Source organism: Heteronotia binoei, chromosome 13 (assembly GCF_032191835.1).
Source record: "Heteronotia binoei isolate CCM8104 ecotype False Entrance Well chromosome 13, APGP_CSIRO_Hbin_v1, whole genome shotgun sequence".
Lineage (NCBI taxonomy): Eukaryota > Metazoa > Chordata > Lepidosauria > Squamata > Gekkonidae > Heteronotia > Heteronotia binoei.
The window spans coordinates 10,205,193-10,223,615 of NC_083235.1; the positions used below are offsets into that span (position 1 = coordinate 10,205,193).

Genomic DNA, 18,423 nt, shown 5'->3' on the forward strand with positions numbered 1-18,423 from the left:
TTTATATAGCAGGAACTCCTTTGCATATTAGGCCACACCCCTCTGATGCAGTCAATCCTCAAAGAGCTCTTCTTACAGGGCCTACCGTAAGCTCTTGGGAGGACTGGCTATCTCAGGGGTGTGGCCTAATATGCAAAGGAGTTTCTGCTACAAAAAAAAAGCCCCGGTATTTTGGGCAAAACCTCTACAGTAGAAGCCATTTTTACCACAGAGGTTTTGCCCAAATACCAGAGAGTTGCCCCTCCCCTTCAAAACATCACAATGTTATGATGTCACTTCCAGCACATGCCGGAAGTGATATCACCACATCCCTAGCGACGTCTCCTGGGCCTCCCTCCCACTCCTGGTAGATTCCTCCCCACCCGCCATGGTTGCCAGATACCCGACCACCTTCCTCCCGTCCCACCCATGCCTACAGAGAGAAGTACCATTGGCCCCGATTCCAGGCGCGCGGCAGCTGAGACGGCAGCAGAGATCCAGGAAGACGGCTCTTCAGAGAGGAGAGGAATAGAGCAGAGGAGAGCTGGCCAGGGAAAGAGGTCGGCAAGCGGAGAGGAGAGGACAGAGGTTAGCGCAGGACAGAGCATCCACCCCACTTCAGGCCACGAAGAGGAAACCCAAGCGAAGACACCAAGGACAAAGAGACCCCGGAACAAGCCCGATGCGGGATGGACCGCTTACCCTGGCCCACCGTGACCGTGTACGGGCTGCGGGGGATGGGGATGCCCCCAAAGGTGATGTAGATGGTGTACGTCCCTTCCAGGGTGGGCTTGTAAGTGCAGCGGTAAGTGCTGTTGCCCTTGTCTTCCAGCTGCTGCTCCACCGTCCCTTTCCGGCCGCTGGGATCTTGGATGATGACTTCGATTTCCCCTACTCCAGCACCTGATGCAGGGAAAACAGGTTTTTTTTAAAAAAGAACTCAAAGCGCTAGAATCGCAAGTTAGGCTCTTGTGCATCTTTCAGAATTCATCTGCACAGCAAGCTTCAAATCAGAAATTTAGTGATCGCACTCACTAAACAATGCACTTTCAATCCGGATTTTACTGTGTGACCAGGCAAACTCCGGTTGGAAAGCGCATTAAAAGCGGATTGAAAGTGCATTAGTGTGTGTGATCCCACTCTGAGCTTATGTGAGCTAGAGCTCACAGTTTTTTAGCCTCCGGCTCACACTCGAATCATAGAAACCAACTCTACGAGTTTATGATTCTAGTGCAGAAAATCAGTCTGGGAACAGGGTTGAACCAGGATTAAAGGTCTAGTGCGGAATTCGCCTGCCTGTTCGAATTTAGACCAACACATAAGTTATGGAGAAAAATCATAAGTTATGGAGAGGGCAAAGAAAACCGAATTCATCATTTAGCATATTGCTTCTTATATTTCTCCCATCAATTTGCAAGAAATCCCACATGCCCAATTGCACGAAAACATACGGCACAATATTTTTTGGGACGCTGGACAACATGCGTCAAGCTGTCCTCCTGAACAAGCCATGAGGTCCATTTTGCTTGAACTTGGCACAGAGGCAGAACTGAGTTTGCTCACTTTTAGAAAGCTCACTTCACAGCTAGGGTTGCCGCTTAGGCTTCCCAACCCTCCCGCCCTGGCGGGGGACCCCAGGATTTCCACCCTCTTCCCCCGCTCCCCAAAAAAACGGAAGTGGGGGGAGGGAGGGAAACGGTGCCGGGGAGCATGGCGAGCCGCCCGATACTGGAGCGGGCGAGGCCGCCGCGCCACTGCCGCCCCCTCCCCGCCCACCGCAGCTGCTCCTCCGAGATGGGCCCAGGCTGAGCCCATCTCGGAGGAGCAGCCAAGAGGCGGCGGCAGCGCAGGGGAGGGCGAGGCAGGCCAGGAGCATGGCAAGCTGTGAATCCGGGCCCTTCTAGGACCCAGACTTGCGGCTCGCCACGCCCCTGGCCCGCCTCCACCCCCCCCTCCGCTTCCACCCCAGAGGCGGAGCGGGCGAGGCCGCTGCGCCGCTGCCGCCTCTTCTCTGCTCGCCATGGCTGCGCCTCCGAGATGGGCTCAGGCTGAGCCCATCTCGGAGGAGCAGCCACGGCGAGCAGAGAAGAGGCGGCAGCGGCGGGGCGGCTCGCCACGCTCCCCGGCGCCGTTTCCCCCCTCCCCCCTAGCTTCACCCCAGTGTCTCCTGGCTCCACCCCCAAAGTCCCCAGATATTTCTGGGGTTGGACTTGGCAACCCTATTGCCGCTAGCTCCCTGTCACGATCCTGGGCCTAGTGAGGCCTACAGGCCTAGAGAAGCCTGCCTAGGAGTTACAAAAGAGCCTACATTTCCCAGGTTCCCTTCTGTCTCTCTGATTGGGTAGCAAGGTTTTTGGAGGGAAACTGGTCCAGAGAGGGGTGGGGCTTGGGAAGAGAACATAAAAGGGCCAAGCCCAGGCAGGGGGTGTTCTTTGCCTGGAAGGCTGAGCTGGGGGCAGGCTGTAGCCTGGAGAGCTTGCAGTGGGGGAAAGTTCCTTCATCCAAGGCAAGGGGTGAGAGTTGGTTAATAGAGTAGGGACTGCACAGATAAACATGTCAGGGCTTTTTGTTTATTTGCACCACCCTTTACTGTATATACAGCGGCCCTGTGGCGCAGAGTGGTAAAGCAGCAGTACTGCAGTGCTGTGGTCTGAACTCTCTGCTCACGACCTGAGTTCGATTCTGGCGGAAGCTGGATTCAGGTAGCCGGCTCCAGGTTGACTCAGCCTTCCATCCTTCTGAGGTCAGTCAAATGAGTCCCCAGCTTGCTGCGGGGAAAGTGTAGACGACTGGGGAAGGCAATGGCAAACCACCCCGTAAAAAGTCTGCCGTGAAAACGTTGTGAAAGCAACGTCACCCCAGAGTCGGATACGACTGGTACTTGCCTTGGTGCTGTCCTTTCCTTACTGTATATATATTTCACTGTTTTACCCACTTATTATTTGACCACTGTAAATAAACTTATTGTTGTACTCCTTGGGTCCTCATGTCTCCTTGGTCACAATTAGGAGTTATTAAAGGAAGACAAGGGTGGTCAGGCGCTCTGGGCCCTCCATACAGACCCTTATCAGAGTGGTGGCAGCCAGCAGAAGGCCCAGCTATGTAACAGTCCTGGAGATGCGGAGCACATTTTGCAGGGACGTGAAGTCACAGAGTCTCTCCCTGGCTCCAAAGTAACCATTTCCTCCAAGAGAACTGACCCTCCACAGTCTGGGGATAAGTAATTCTAAGAGACCTCCAGACGCCACCCTGAAGTTGGCAACCCAACACCCAATGATGCTTGTGCTGCATTGCTATACTCCACGCTTACAGGATCCCTTCAGTTACATAAATAGGCTATTCCAAATAATCTACCAAGCTTGTCCGTTGAACACCTAGTAATCTAAGAGACATTCAAGAACGGCCTTAGAAGTTTCAACTTTCCGTTCTTTTAAGCCAGCCCAGAATATTGTTAAGCTCTGAAAACTGGCTTTCCAGCTGTTTTCTGGTTCACAGTCAAAGTCACAATTTTTTAATTGGAAGAATCCTTTAGGATGGAAGTTATGCTCTATTTAGCAGAAGGGGCAGGTTTTGGATGGGATTAAGACAAGAGAAAGTATTCAGACAGCCCGCTTTCAGCCGGTCACCCTCACAAAGAAGGTTTAAGAACCGAAAACAGCAAGACAAGAAAGCAATTGTCTTGCTAAGTGTCACTGAGGAAACAGCCTCCATAGCCTGAAGGAAGAAGAGCATTTGAAAGCCAGGTAAGAAAAACCAGTTCCTATGGAAACTGGCATTCCTGGACAAACTGGAAGTTATCAGGGACGGCGGATTCCGATCTGCGCACCGTTGTGTACATTGCTTCATTGTTTAAACTTTCACAGCCTGCCAAACTCAATAAGCTTGGCGCAGCCGAGAACCCCCGACGAGTTTATGGCACTCAAAAAAAGTTCCACCCACGCGGCTCAGAAACAAACACACAAACGCTTATTTCTGCTGAAGGCCTTTAGATCTGATCCTTTCCCTTCCCACACAAGGCAACAATAGGCCGTAAAAAAAACAAAGGACAAAGATTAGCCGCAGATAAACCGTGAGGGATTTGAAGACAAGAATTGAGGTATTCTTCAAACCGCCACACCCTGATTAGAGAGAGGCCTGGGGAACAAAACTGTTGAAGCTACTGCTAGGAATCAGGGCGCCCCAGGTTTGAATTTCAACTTTGTCCTGAAGGGAAGACACTGTCCTCCAAAAGAGAATGAGTGTAATACACCAGAACAGCAAATGTGTAAAGTACCATCAAGGCAAGAGACAAAAACTGGCTCATACGATCCCTTAAGTGACACCTAAATGCTGGAAAAAATGCCACTTGCAAGGGGTCTATCTACTTTGCTGGGCTTTCTGCCCCAATTTACAAGATTTTTGGGGAGAAATATTAACAAGAATCCACAACATTACCAAACATAACTATAGAATACACCCCCTAAACACTTGTTAACTGGAGGGATTTCTTCTTAATGTTTTACCACACGAAAAGGGAACTATCTCCTTTCTTCTGTCAGCTGCTAGGACAGCTGCGGTTATGAGGTAGAGAAATCTGATAAAACATCCAGATATTAACCGCTGGCATAAAAAACTGGTCTACCTATGTCAGTGGCCAAGATAACAGACAATATTGCTCATCTTCAACATCCTCCCTCTCCTAATTTCTATGCCATCTGGTCTTCTAGCATATCAAACCTCACAAGAAGCAATTCCTAATGCAATCAATGACTTGTCTTTGTGGTAATGTCTTCTGATGAGGTCAAATGGAGTTGCACTAAGCTTTTTATTCAGTTTTAATATTAGTTACAGGTATATTTCATTAGTTGTTATATGACTTATTAGACTCTTTGTCTTGTACTTTTGGTTATATTATTTGCTCTATGCAAGCACTATGATTGTGATATGCATGGGGTGGAATTCTAGCAGGAGCTCCTTTGCCTGTTAGGCCACACACCCCTGATGCAGCCAATCCGCCAAGAGCTTACAAGTCTCTTTTTTGCAAGCTCTTAGAGAATTGGCGACATCAGGGGTGTGTGGCCTAATAGGCAAAGGAGCTCCTGCTAGAATTTCACCCCTGTATATACTTTGATAGAAAATACAATAAATGGTGGAAAGGGAAGGGAGAAAAAAAGAAAGAGAGAGAGAAAGAGAGAGAAAGAGAGAGAGAGAGAAAGAAAGAGAGAGAGAGAGAAAGAGAGAGAGAGACAGAAAGAGAGAAAGAGAGAGACAGAAAGAAAGAAAGACAGAAAGAAAGACAAAGACAGAAAGAAAGACAAAGACAGAAAGAAAGAAAGAAAGAAAGAAAGAAAAAAAGAAAGAGAGAGAAAGAGAGAGAAAGAAAGAGAGAAAGAAAGAGAGAGAGACAGAAAGAGAGAGAGAGACAGAAAGAGAGAAAGAGAGAGACAGAAAGAAAGAAAGACAGAAAGAAAGACAAAGACAGAAAGAAAGACAAAGACAGAAAGAAAGAAAGAAAGAAAGAAAGAAAGAAAGAAAGAAAGAAAGAAAGAAAGAAAGAAAGAAAGAAAGAAAGAAAGAAAGAAAGAAAGAAAGAAAGAGAGGGAGAAAGGCAGGAAGGTTGTCATTGCCTTCCTTTGCATAGCAAAGGCCCCTCTTTGGTGGTCTACCATTCAAATATTAACCAGGGCTGACACCGCTTAGCTTCTGAGAACTGACAAGAACGAGCTAGCCTGGGCCATCTGAGAAAGGGCTCTGAACAATGTGCAATTCTTTGTATAAGTGGTTTCCATTAGTGTTCCAGCCCAAGCTCTGAGTCCTAGACACGGTTTCAACCTAGTGTCTAAAATCCAGACACTAGAATCACGTAGCATCAAGGATATCAGATCTCTGCTCGATAGCTACCATCTGTTAACGGTTTCCCCTATTCTGAGCATTGAGAACAGTCCTTCAAAAGAAAAAAAAATATCACTGCTTCAAATGTTGAACTATTCTGCCCTGACCTGGATAGTCCAGGCAAGCCCGATCTTATCAGATCTCAGATGCTAAGCAGGGTAGACTCTGACAAGCACTTGGATGGGAGACCCCCTTGGAACACCAGAAGTCAGGAGGAAGAGGCAAGCTTTATTGACCAACCACCCTGAATGGCTAAATAAAGGCCTCTACTAGGGGTCAGTCACCAGAGGTCACCATGACTTCCAAGTGCACACACACACACACACACACACCAAACACCCCCCCCCCCCCCAAATTCCTAACTATTCTAGAGATTAACTTAGCTTTTTCAAACTACTATCAGTGGTTGGAACTCTGGTGGTGAGGAGAAAAGAAAACACGGACAGTATGATGTCATTTCCGGGGAAAACAGGAAGTGACATCATGTCAACTATAGGATTCAGCACAAGCTCTGATTTTACCATCCAAGAGGTGAAAGACATCACTTCCACATTTATCTCAGACACAACAGCTATTTTTGAATATGGACTGAGGAACTTACTGCTTTATTAATATTTGACTGTATAGTATATAGACGAGAGATGTGCGTGGACTTTAGATATTTAGAAACTTTACAGAAGTTTACATGCAGCTCTGCCACCACTGTTGCTATAATTGTGTTGCTACTCTCTATATATTTCTAAAAATTAGTAATTACATTTTGTGGGTTTTTTACTTTCTTGGTCTCCTCCCACCCCGCAAATAAATTAAGTGATGGCTATTTTAGCGTTATTGCACTCCCCATCGGCCTATCGGGTGCCAGAAGGGAACAGGGGGTTGCTAATAGACATTCTCCCAACAACCCTAGCATGGGCCTATTATCTCCCCCAGAATACCCCTCCTCCCTGCACTGACCAGCAGTGAAGATCTCGAAATAGGTGGTTTTGTTCGCTATATTCCCTGTGGGTTCCAGGCCAGGGCCTTGGGCGGTGACCTTGCTGGCATCCCCATGAGACTTGTCCACATTCACCTCAAAGGGGCTCTTGGCAATGTGCTGCCCAGCAAATAGGACAGTCACCTGAAACGGGGGATAAAAGGAGAGACAGGACGGTGGTTAGTGCCAAAACAAGGCCCAGCTCCAGAACCTTCTTCCACCCATCTGCCAGGCACTTACCTTGTGAACACCCGTCACCTTTGGCACGTACCACACTGAGAACGTCCGATTCTTGTCGTTGTTGGCAATGACCTTGGCCTTTAGAAGAGAGAGAAAGCTAAGGTGTAGGCCCTTCCATTCTCACACACAATTTCTAGCCCAGGGGTCTCCAAGATGGTATCCGTGGGCACCACTGCCTGCCGATGCCTTTTCTGATACCTGCCCGGTTTTTAGAAACCGGGCAGGGCCAGGTGGGACTTCTGCCCAGCAAACACTTCTGGCTGAACATTGGTGATCTGACTGGCTGTGCAGATTTTTAAATATGTTGCTTTGGCAGCCATTTTGGGGCGGTCCCAGACTCCTGTGGCAGCCATTTTGAAGTTGCAACCACCATGAAATCAGACCTTTGGTCCATCGAGGTCAGTACTGCCTACTTAGAATGGCAACAGCTCAAAAAGATTGCAGACCCCTGCTCCTGCCAGCTACCCTTCTCTCCTATGCTATGCTTTCCACGGCTGAATACCTCTTCCCGGTGTCCAGCAGGATCCTCCACATAGACCAGCACCTCTCCCTGGCCGGCGCTGATGGTTTCCACTGTGAACTCTGCCTTCTTCTTCACCATGTTTCCAGTGGGCTCAATCCCTGAGGGACACAATGGAGACAGCAGAGAGTGACCATGCTATTCTCTGGGCCAGCAACACCCAAAAGCTGCCTATAGCATAGCAGCCAGAAGTCAACCCATACCCACAACTGGAGAGGTTGCTTTAGGCAAAACACATTCAATCTCACATTTGCAGTGTGGGAGTTACACTAAGTCTGCTTGGCTGATCTGTTAATGATTGAGGCAAAATGTAAGAATGAGAGCTAAAGCCAAGTCCAGCAGTGTCAAAAGATCCATTTTGTCAAGGATCAAGACCAAGTCCAAATCTGTGTGACATGCTAAAGCCTATATGAGACCAGCATACCTGAAGGACCGCCTATTCCCTTATGAACATGTCCAACCAACATGGATGTCCTTTGGGTGCCCGTCTCCTGAGATTAACCAGTTGGCAACCCGGGAGAGGGTCTTCTCAGTCATGGCATTGAAGTTCTGGAACTTTCTCCCCAAGGAGGCCCTGTCCATGTCCTTCTGTTGCTATCTTCCACCAGTGGTCAAAGACTTCGCTTCCCTCGGTGATTTTGTTTCCCTCAGAACTCCCTCAGTAATCCCTCCCTTTCCTCACTGATTTTGTTTCCCTCGGCATTCCCTCAGTAATTGCTTCCCTCAGCATTTCCTCAGTGATTCCTCCTGTTTCCCTCGACATTCCCTCAGCAATTGTTTCCCTCAGCATTCCCTCCTTTGGCTGTTTTTATGTTTTGGTTTGTCTTTTAACTCTTTTTAAAAAACTGTTTCAGTGATGTGCATTTGATTTCAACATGCAATTCTATCACATATGTTTTAAATTGTTAAGCCTCATTGGCCCTTGGAAGGGCTGAAAGGCAGGCTACAAATTTTGTAAATAATACGTAATATTAGCACACAAGGAGGCACACAAAAGTCAATCACAGAGTAACTAAGAGGAGTTTCCAGGTCAAGCAATGCTTCAAAACGCTTTCCTGAAAACCTTTCATTCATGCCCCTGGGCCCCAATGCCCTCCCTTCTGGAGCAGACATTACCTGCTTCCCTTTGCAGTGGGCCTCCCAATTCCCCCAAACACATCAGGAGTATCAAGTTCTCTGCTTCCAGTCCTAGACTCACCTGGTCCATAAGCTCTGGCTTTCTTGGGGTTCAACTTGGGCCGGAGTGGGGCTCCAGGCTTTAGCTTGGCTTTGGGGAACTGGGAGAGGTACGTCATGACAGAGTGCTCATCCACGTTGGGGTCCACTATCTCTTCCGGAGTGATCACCTAAGATCCACACAGATCCCAGCAGAAGAAAGACAAATATGTTAACACAGTAATGTATTGCCCCAAATATGGAATAGTTTCAGAGGGCAGCCATGTTTGTTCGTGCCTGAAGAGCTAGATTTGAGGCCAACATGGTTTTGGGGAAGTGAGCTTTTGAGAGTCAAAGTACTCTTTGTCAGACATTTGACTCTCAAAAGCTCATACCCTCAAAATCTTGTTGGTTTCTTGGGAGCTTCTGGATTCTAATCAGGCTCTTCTATGGCTCTAATCCCCTGTCAAATTGTTTGGACAGAGACCGACAAGATTTTTCAGGGTTTTTTTCAAGAGTCAAGGCTCCTTTTACCAGATACACATGATAATGAAGATCTATCAGACCTAGCATCCTTATGAATTCCTCTGACCCGAAATAAGAGCTGATGGGTCTTTGTTCTCACTTGTATCTGACAAAAGGAACTTTTGACTCTTGAAAGCGCATACCCCCAAGATATTGTTGGTCTCTAAAGTGCTGCAGGACTCGGATCTGGTTCTACTACAGATCAACGGGACTACCCACTTTAAATTCTTTGGATCCAGCTAGATTCAAATCCAGAAGCACCCTCAGAGATCAACACGATTTGGGGGGGGGTATAAGTTTTCAAGAATCAAAGTTCCCTTTATCGGATACCCCCAAAATCTTGTTGTTCTCAAAGGTGTGACTGGATTTGAGTCTAAATATGGAGAAAAGGCAGGGTAATTTCTCTCAGTCTATTTTTTTTTAAAGAAGAATTCTGCTCTCCAAAACTAGACTGATAGGTTCAAATATAAATATGTCTGTCTGGACTAAATATCCTGTGGCTATCTCAATGGCAAAGAAAAACCCGCAGGATTATTAAAAGCCAAAGAAAAAAATTATAAATATGTCTCTGAGCCAAGCATTCTGTGCCTATCTGAATGGCAAAGAAGCATCACAAGATTATTAAAAGCCAAGGAACAAAATTATATGTCTGGGCCAAGCAATCTGTGCCTATCTGAATGGCAAAGAAACCCCTCAGGATTATTAGAAACCAAAGAACGAAACTATAAATATGTCTGGGCCAGGCATTCTTTGCCTATCTGAATGGCAAAGAAACCCTGAAGGATTATTAGAAGCCAAGAAACAAAATTATAAATATGTCTGGGCCAAGCAATCTGTGCCTATCTGAATGGCAAAGAAACACCACAGGATTATTAGAAGCCAAGAAACAAAATTATAAATATGTCTGGGCCAAGTAATCTGTGCCTATCTGAATGGCAAAGAAACACCACAGGATTATTAGAAGCCAAGAAACAAAATTATAAATATGTCTGGGCCAAGTAATCTGTGCCTATCTGAATGGCAAAGAAACACCACAGGATTATTAGAAGCCAAGAAACAAAAATATAAATGTGTCTGGGCCAAGCAATCTGTGCCTATCTGAATGGCAAAGAAACCCCGCCCGATTATTAGAAGCCAAGGAACAAAATTTCAGCACCCTGCGCCATATTTCATGATTGGAAGAAGTTAACGTTTCTGTCAAACCCATCTCAGCCTTCTCCATTTGCAACATTTGGATATGTTTATGATTTCAGATTCTCAGGACACCATTTTGCATGGCTTTAGAGCAGTTTTGGCCAAACTGCGGCTCAGGAGCCACATGTGGCTCTTTCACACAAATTGTGTGGCTCTTGAAGCCCCCACTGCCCTGTCAACTGGCTTGGAGAAGGCATTTCTCTCTTTAAATCACTTCCCCAAGCCAAGCCAGCTGGCAGTTTGGAGAACACATTTAAAGTTAAAGTTGCTTTCTTTCTACTTCTCCTCCCACCCATTCCATCCATTTTCCTTCTTTCCTTCCAGCTCTCAAACATCTGACATTTATTCCATGTGGCTCTTACATTAAGCACGTTTGGCCACCCTTGCTTTAGAGCAAAGCATTTCCCCAGCGACTGGCTCCTTACCTGTGGGATGCCTAGCCAGTCATCGGCTTGTTGCATGGCCTCCCGGGCGTTGTTGACAGGTTTACTGGCATCCCACGAATCCCAGTCAGGACACAGCCCTGTTGGGAGAGAAAGCTTCCACCATCAGTGACATGCAATGAGCTTCTCCCAATTCGCCCAGCACTGAACCTGTGGCTCCTAGCAGATTCTGCCTAGAGGTGGGATAGAAGAGATCTCTATTTCTACTTGTATCTGATGAAGGGAACTCTTGACTCGCAAAAGCTCATGCCCTGGGAATTTTTGTTGGTCTCTAGGTGCTACTGGATTCAAATCTAACTGAAGAAGAAGAAGAATTGCAGACTTATACCCCACCCTTCTCTCTGAATCAGAGACTCAGAGCGGCTTACAATCTCCTTTATCTTCTCCCTCCCCACAACAGACACCCTGTGAGGGGGGTGGGGCTGAGAGAACTCTCCCAGCAGCTGCCCTTTCAAGGACAACTCTGCGATAGCTATGGCTAACCCAAGACCTTTCCAGCAGGTGCAAGTGGAGGAGTGGGGAATCAAACCCCGTTCTCCCAGATAAGAGTCCGCACACTTCACCATTACACCAAACTGCCAAGAGGTGGCAATCTTAGTACATATGAGGCACACAACTGCAATGTGTTGTCATTAGGAGTGGGAGAGGCTTAACCCTTCAAAACAAATTTCCTGAACCCTACAGCAGTGAACAAGTGCTGTGCAGTGTCCCCTCTAAGCTAAGTTAGCATGAGCTAGTTCAGTTTTTTAAAAATGGATTAAAACACCTCACAACACCCCTGTGAGGTAGATTAAGCTAAGCAAGCTTCCACAGCAAAGTGAGGAATGGAACCTGGGTCTCCCAGATGCCAATCCAAAAACTCTTAACTACTACAACACACTTACTGTGTCCCGCCCCCCCCCCCCACCTCCTCATTTTGTAGCTTCATGTCTGTCCCACATATTGCACTGAGCTGCTCTAAACACCAACTTCCCCTTCAGATAGACCCAGCCAAGGGGCCAAGGCTTTCTGTACCTGGGGCACAGCTGTCCACCAAAGCACCGAGTGCCCGGCCGCTCTGCCAGTCTTTGCTGAAGTTGGTGATGGGCAGCTGAGGCAGCTTGTTTTGGATCCAGCCCAGCAGCCGCTGCTTGGGGGTTTGCTTCTTGGCCTCCTCGTCGTCCTCCTCGTCCCACATGGGCATGGAGATGGAGTAGTGCAGGATCAGCGTCCAGATCAGGCCCAGGATCAGCTTCAGGTTCCCATCCACAATGGCTTTGCTATCTGGCAGGGAATTAAAAGAACACCGATCAGTATTTCAGGAAGAGAGCAGCAGCCACTAAAACAAGGGTGTCAAAACATGCGGCCCGAGGACCGAATCCGCCCCTCGGAGGGCTCCTATCCAGCCCCCAGGCGTCTGCTTCCTTCTCCCCTTCTCTTGCTTCCTTCTGCATCCCAACTTGCTTTGCCAGGCTTGCTCAATTGCACAGGAGCTACAGAGCAAAGCCTCTGTTTTCTCCACTGGCTGAGGCTCCTCCCTTGGGGAGGAAGGGAGAAAGGAGAGCTTGAGTTGTCAGGATCTCTCAATCGAACTGCAGAGCTACTGAGCCAAACCTATTGGCGGAGGTTCCTCCCCCCATCCTGACCCCCTGGGGAAGGAAGGAAAGAGCCAGAGCTTCCTTTGCCCAGTTCCCTGGATCCCATGGGAGAGATGCAAAGAAAGCACCTTTAAGAACAAGTGCTCACATTTTAAGCATGTTTTAAGAGTTTTAAAAAAAATCTGTAATTGTAATTGTGGCCCAGCCTGTCAATGTGTCATTTATGTCAGGGCTGGCCAAGGGTAGCTCTCCAGATTTTTTTTTGCCTACAACTCCCATCAGCCCCAGCCATCTGGAGAGCTACCCTTGGCCACCCCTGATTTATGTCATATCCAGCCCTCATAACAAATGAATTTGACACCTCTACGCTAAACTCTGCCTGAGGAGAATTGGAGGGGCTCAACCAAGGAAGCGACAGCCTTCCATTTGCAAGACCAGACCATGGCGGTCAACAAGAGGATTTTCTGGAGGACATTAATTCATAAGGTTGCCTTAGGTGGAACCAGGCCTCAGATTCAGCAGGAGCTCACAGGAGCGCAGCCCCTGAACCTTTCTGAGGGTTCCCCCTCCTCCTCCCCACCTCCCTTGTCCACTGAATAGGGGATGCAGCTGCATAACAATCCCTGGATTAGGAGAGCGGGCAGCCAGCCAGCCAGCCACCAGGGGCTTTGCCACGCCCCGGGCAGCCCTCATTAACCCCCCCCCCCCCGGAGAAGCTCACCCCACCCTTTCTCCACTTATGTGATTTTAGGCGGAGGGTGGATTGCTGGCCTTTTGACTGGGGGGGGGGGGGTGGCAGCCGGCCAAGGAGATCCCCAGGTGAGCGAGGCCTGCTTGGGCTGGCTGGATCTCTAGCCAGCTCAAGCAGGCCTCACTCGCCTGGGGCTCTCCTTTCTTGCATCAGCTTACTTTTGGCTGGCGGGGCGGTATACACTAATGAGCTCCACCACCTATTTTTCTACAAAATGACCCCTGGGTGGAACTGACCTTAACACATACACAACGAGGCCAGAGACACAGGAGGCCAAGTTCCTCAGCTCTCACTTAGGGGGAAAGACACGACGCGTGATAACATTCCTAGTCCTCTTATTTGGTGGTGGACAGGGCTCATCAAGCCTCAGCCAACTTATTTATCTTATTTCTATTGTGCTTTTCTCCCTCAATGGGGTCACAAAGCTACTTACGACATCTTCCTCTCCTCCATTCTATCCTCACAACAACCCTGCGAGGTAGGCGAGGCTGAGAACACGTGACCGGACCAAGGTCGCTGAGTGACCTTCCATGGCACAGTAGGGATGCAAACGGGCATTTCCCAAATCTGAGGCCAACCCTTACACCAGACTGGCTCTTAGCTTATGGCAACACCATAGGCCCAAGAGACGCCCACCTTGCCAACTACGGTCAGGGCTTTTTCAGTCCTGGCCCCGACCTGGGGGAATCAGCTCCCTCCAGAGATCTGGGGTCTACCTGGCTTATTAGCCTTCTGTAGGGCCTGTAAAACGGAGCTGTTCCGCCAGGCTTTTAGCTGAGGCTGTGGCATCTATTTCTTAATCTGGTTGGCCTCCCCTGCCGGCACTGTCACCTGTGCTATAAAACGGAATAATATCTGCCATCTTTACGGGTTGACATCTTATCATGATGTGAGACGGGCAGGCTGGGCAATATGTGATGACATGGAAAATTTTCTGAGCGCTGTTGAGCTTGTTTGTTTATACAATGCTTTAATTGTATTTTATTGTTTTATCATATGTTGTAGAAGAAGACGAAGAAGAATTGCAGATTTATACCCCGCCCTTCTCTCTGAATCAGTCTCAGAGCGGCTCACAATCTCCTTTCCCTTCCTCCCCCACAGCAGACACCCTGTGAGGTGGGTGGGGCTGGAGAGGGCTCTCACAGAAGCTGCTCTTTCAAGGTCAGAGACTCAGAGCACCCTACAATCTCCTTTATCTTCTCCCCCCCCACAACAGACACCCTGTGAGGTGGGTGGGGGTGAGAGGGCTCTCAAAGCAGCTGCCCTTCCAAGGACAGAGACTCAGAGTGCCCTACAATCTCCTTTACCTTCCCCCCCCACAACAGACACCCTGTGAGGTGGGTAGGGGTGAGAGGGCTCTCAAAGCAGCTGCCCTTCCAAGGACAGAGACTCAGAGTGCCCTACAATCTCCTTTACCTTCCCCCCCCCCCACAACAGACATCCTGTGAGGTGGGTGGGGCTGAGAGGGCTCTCAAAGCAGCTGCCCTTCCAAGGACAGAGACTCAGAGTGCCCTACAATCTCCTTTACCTTCCCCCCCGCCACAACAGACACCCTGTGAGGTGGGTGGGGCTGAGAGCGCTCTCAAAGCAGCTGCCCTTTCCAGGACAACCTCTGCCAGAGCTATGGCTGACCCAAGGCCATTCCAGCACCCGCAAGTGGAGGAGGTGGGGAATCAAACCCTGTGAGGAAGATGGGGCTGACAGAGCTCTGATAGAAGCTGCCCTTTCAAGGACAACTCCTGCGAGAGCTATGGCTGACCCAAGGCCATTCCAGCAGCCGCAAGTGGAGTTGTGAGGAATCAAGCCCAGTTCTCCCAGGTAAGAGTCTATGCGCTTAACCATGACACCAAACTGGCTCTCCGCCCTGAGCCCTACGAGATAGATGGCTGATGGGATGGATCGATGGAGTTTTCAAGGCAAAAGATCAACAGAGTTGGATCACCATTGCCTGCCTCTGCAGAGCAACCCTCAATTTCCGGGGGTGGGGGGGGTGGTTCCCATCCAAGGACTAAGCAGGGGTTCACCTGCTTACCTCCAAGATCTTTTTTCTTTTAATTCAAATTTTATTCATTTTCTTAAATTTAACACATTTTCTTCCTTCCAGGATCTGATGACAGTGGGCTAGCCTGGGCCATCCAGGTCAAGACAGAGACAAAGAAACATGACTTTTCAATTCCGGCCTCTGCGTAGCAACCCTAGACTTCCTTGGGAGGGGGGTGTCTCCTATCCCAGGACTAACCGGGACCAACCAAGCTCAGTGTCTCAGTTCCAAGTCAGCCTAAAATGTATTAACGATTGAATTGTGTTAGCATTGAACACTATTAAGCTATTCAGCTACCTGGGCTCGTTGGCTTACTTATTTATTACTTCAGACTTTTATCCCCGCCCTCTCCGCAAGCGGGCTCAGGGCTGCTAACAACCCGTTCAGTTCAACCATCTGTAATTACAGTTTAAAACAATAAAATACAATTAAAACATTTTGTGGCGCTGTTCAAGTACAATGTAGGCGGGATCTTCCCATAATGATTGTAATTCCTCAGCGGTGTAAGGTGGTAGTCCTCTGCCGGTTTAGGTGTTAAAGGCCTGTCAATATAGTTCAGTTTTGCAGGCCCTGCGGAATTGGAAGGGATCCCGCAGGGCCCTTATGGCCTCGGGGAGGGTATTCCACATTTCTGGTGCTGCCACTGAGAAGGCCCTGGCCCGTGTAGAACACAACCTGGCCTCCCTTGGTCCGGGGATAGACAATAGATGTTGTGTCCCGGAACGCAGTGCTCTCTGGGGAACATGCGGAGAAAAGCAGTCCCGTAGATAGGCAGGCCCCCGATCATATAGGGCTTTAAAGGTCAATACCAACACCTTGAAACGGACTCGGAACACAATAGGTAGCCAGTGCAGCTCTTTCAGCACCAGCTGAACTTTCTCCCATCAAGGGAGCCCCCTTAACAGCCGCACTGCAGTGTTCTGCATTAGCTGTGTTTCCGAGTCAAGGGCAGCCCCATGTAGAGAGCATTACAGTGATCTATTCTTGAGGTGACCGCAGCGTGGATCACCATTGCGAAGGCGTCACGTTCCAGGAAAGGGGCCAACTGTCGAGCCCGCCGAAGATGGAAAAAGGTGGTTTTGGTAGTAGCTGCAACCTGGGCCGCCATTGTCAGAGAGGACTTCAGAAGCACTCCCGAACGCTTGACCTTCGGGGCTGGTATCAGGGGCACCCCATCAAGAGCTGGCAAAGGGATCTCCTTTCCCGGACTCACCTCGACTCACTGGAGAGCCAGTTTGGTGTAGTGGTTAAGTGTGCGGACTCTTATCTGGGAGAACCGGGTTTGATTCCCCACTCCTCCACTTGCACCTGCTGGCATGGCCTTGGGTCAGCCATAGCTCTGGCAGAGGTTCTCCTTGAAAGGGCAGCTGCTGTGAGAGCCATCTCCAGCCCCACCCACCTCACAAGAGGTCATGGAGGAAGGGAAAGGAGATTGAGCCGCTTTGAGACTTAGGAGTGGCGGGCGGGATATAAATCCAATATCATCTTCTTCTGCATGACTCTCTCCCCCCCTCAACATCCGTAAGCCTTTCTTTTCCTACAAAATGTCTGGCTGCCGGCCCAGGCCCTAACCACCATTAGAATTCTGCGCGACAGCCAGAACCCTGGACGCCAGTGCAACCAGAACCACAGAAATTCTGCTACCACTGGATTTTATCAGACCGCTTTCCTCCCATCCCAGGGGTCGGTTCAAGTTGAGCTGTTCCATCAAGGGTTTTGTTATATAAAACATTGCTAGGGCCGCACGGCTATCTCAATGTCTGTGCAAGGAAGAAAGCTTTCTATTCCTCCAGGAGGCATCCAGGGCTACAACTTTTGGGCCCAACTGCAAGCAAAGATAAAAAGAAGCTGCGTGCGTCCAAGTAAGGATAGCGCCAAAGACTGGGAAAAGTCCAGTTCAGCGCCTTCTATGAACATAAGAACATAAGAGAAGCCATGTTGGATCAGGCCAATGGCCCATCCAGTCCAACATTCTGCGTCACACAGAGGCCAAAAAAACCATAGCTCTGGCAGAGGTTGTCCTTAAAAGGGCAGCTGCTGTGAGAGTCCTCTCCAGTCCCACCCACCTCACAGGGTGTTCTGTTGTGAGGGAGGAAGGGAAAGGGGATTGTGAGCCGCTCTGAGACTCTTCGGAGTGGAGGGCGGGATATAAATCCAATATCATCTTCTTCTTCTGAAAACATTGTAAAAGCAACATCACCCCACCCCGAATTCAAAATGACTGGTGCTTGCACAGGGGACTACCTTTACCCTTTTTTTAAAGCCTCTATCATGTTCCCCCTTAGTCAACTCACATCAACCTTCTCTACGAGAGACGGTGATGCAAGCGAGGACACACATGGTTTCATGTCCTGCATTGCTGGCTGGTGAGACTTTCGTTTGAGCATGCTTTATTGGTTAAACGCTGCAAACTCAGTCCAAGTCTAACATGCTATGATGTGCGATATGGATGAGCCGCTATAGAAGAATTCAGTGTTCCCAATGTTATGAATTTCAACTCAATACCCATATATGGAAAGGAAAGGTCCCCTGTGCAAGCACCAGTCATTTCCGACTCTGGGGTGATGTTGCTTTCACAACGTTTTCACGGCAGACCTTTTTACGGAGTGGTTTGCCCTTGCCTTCCCCAGTCTTTTACCCTTTCCCCCCAGCAAGCTGGGTACTCATTTTACTGACCTCGGAAGGATGGAAGGCCGAGTCAACCTGAACCAGCTTCCGCTGGAATCGAACTCGGGTCGTGAGCAGAGGGCTCCGACTGCAGTACTGCAGCCCCACCGCTCTGCGCCACGGGGCCGCTAGACCCATATATGGTGCTAGCCGTATTGCAACTCTCCCAAGTTTGCCTTTTCTGCAAGACTTGTTTTTTTCTAACTTCAGCAATGTTTTCCTTTTGAATGGCAAAAGCTAAGTCGCAAGTGCTAAGCGGTAAAGAGCGAAGAAGTCTGCAGTGCCCTCTTTAATACTGGATATCTTTGCTTGTCCAAGAACTAAGGCGCCTCTACTTTAAAGTTTTTTAAGCATTGTAATTAGGAAAACAGGACCCCGTGGCGCAGAGTGGTAAAGCTGCACTACTGCAGTCCAAGCTCTGCTCACGACCTGAGTTCGATCCTGGCGGAAGCTGGGTTCACGTAGCCGACTCAAGGTTGACTCAGCC

General features: G+C 48.9%; 1 protein-coding gene across 1 annotated transcript in view; it reads right to left on the minus strand.

Annotated features, from left to right (window-relative positions):
- The window catches only part of LOC132581717 (filamin-A-like), a 165,876-nt gene that overhangs the window by 124,528 nt on the left and 22,925 nt on the right, over positions 1–18,423 (minus strand). Inside the window, 7 exon segments of the mRNA XM_060253110.1 lie at positions 682–882; positions 6,805–6,967; positions 7,064–7,141; positions 7,566–7,684; positions 8,782–8,929; positions 10,883–10,980; positions 11,915–12,163. Of these exon segments, the coding sequence (XP_060109093.1) occupies positions 682–882; positions 6,805–6,967; positions 7,064–7,141; positions 7,566–7,684; positions 8,782–8,929; positions 10,883–10,980; positions 11,915–12,163 (1,056 nt within the window).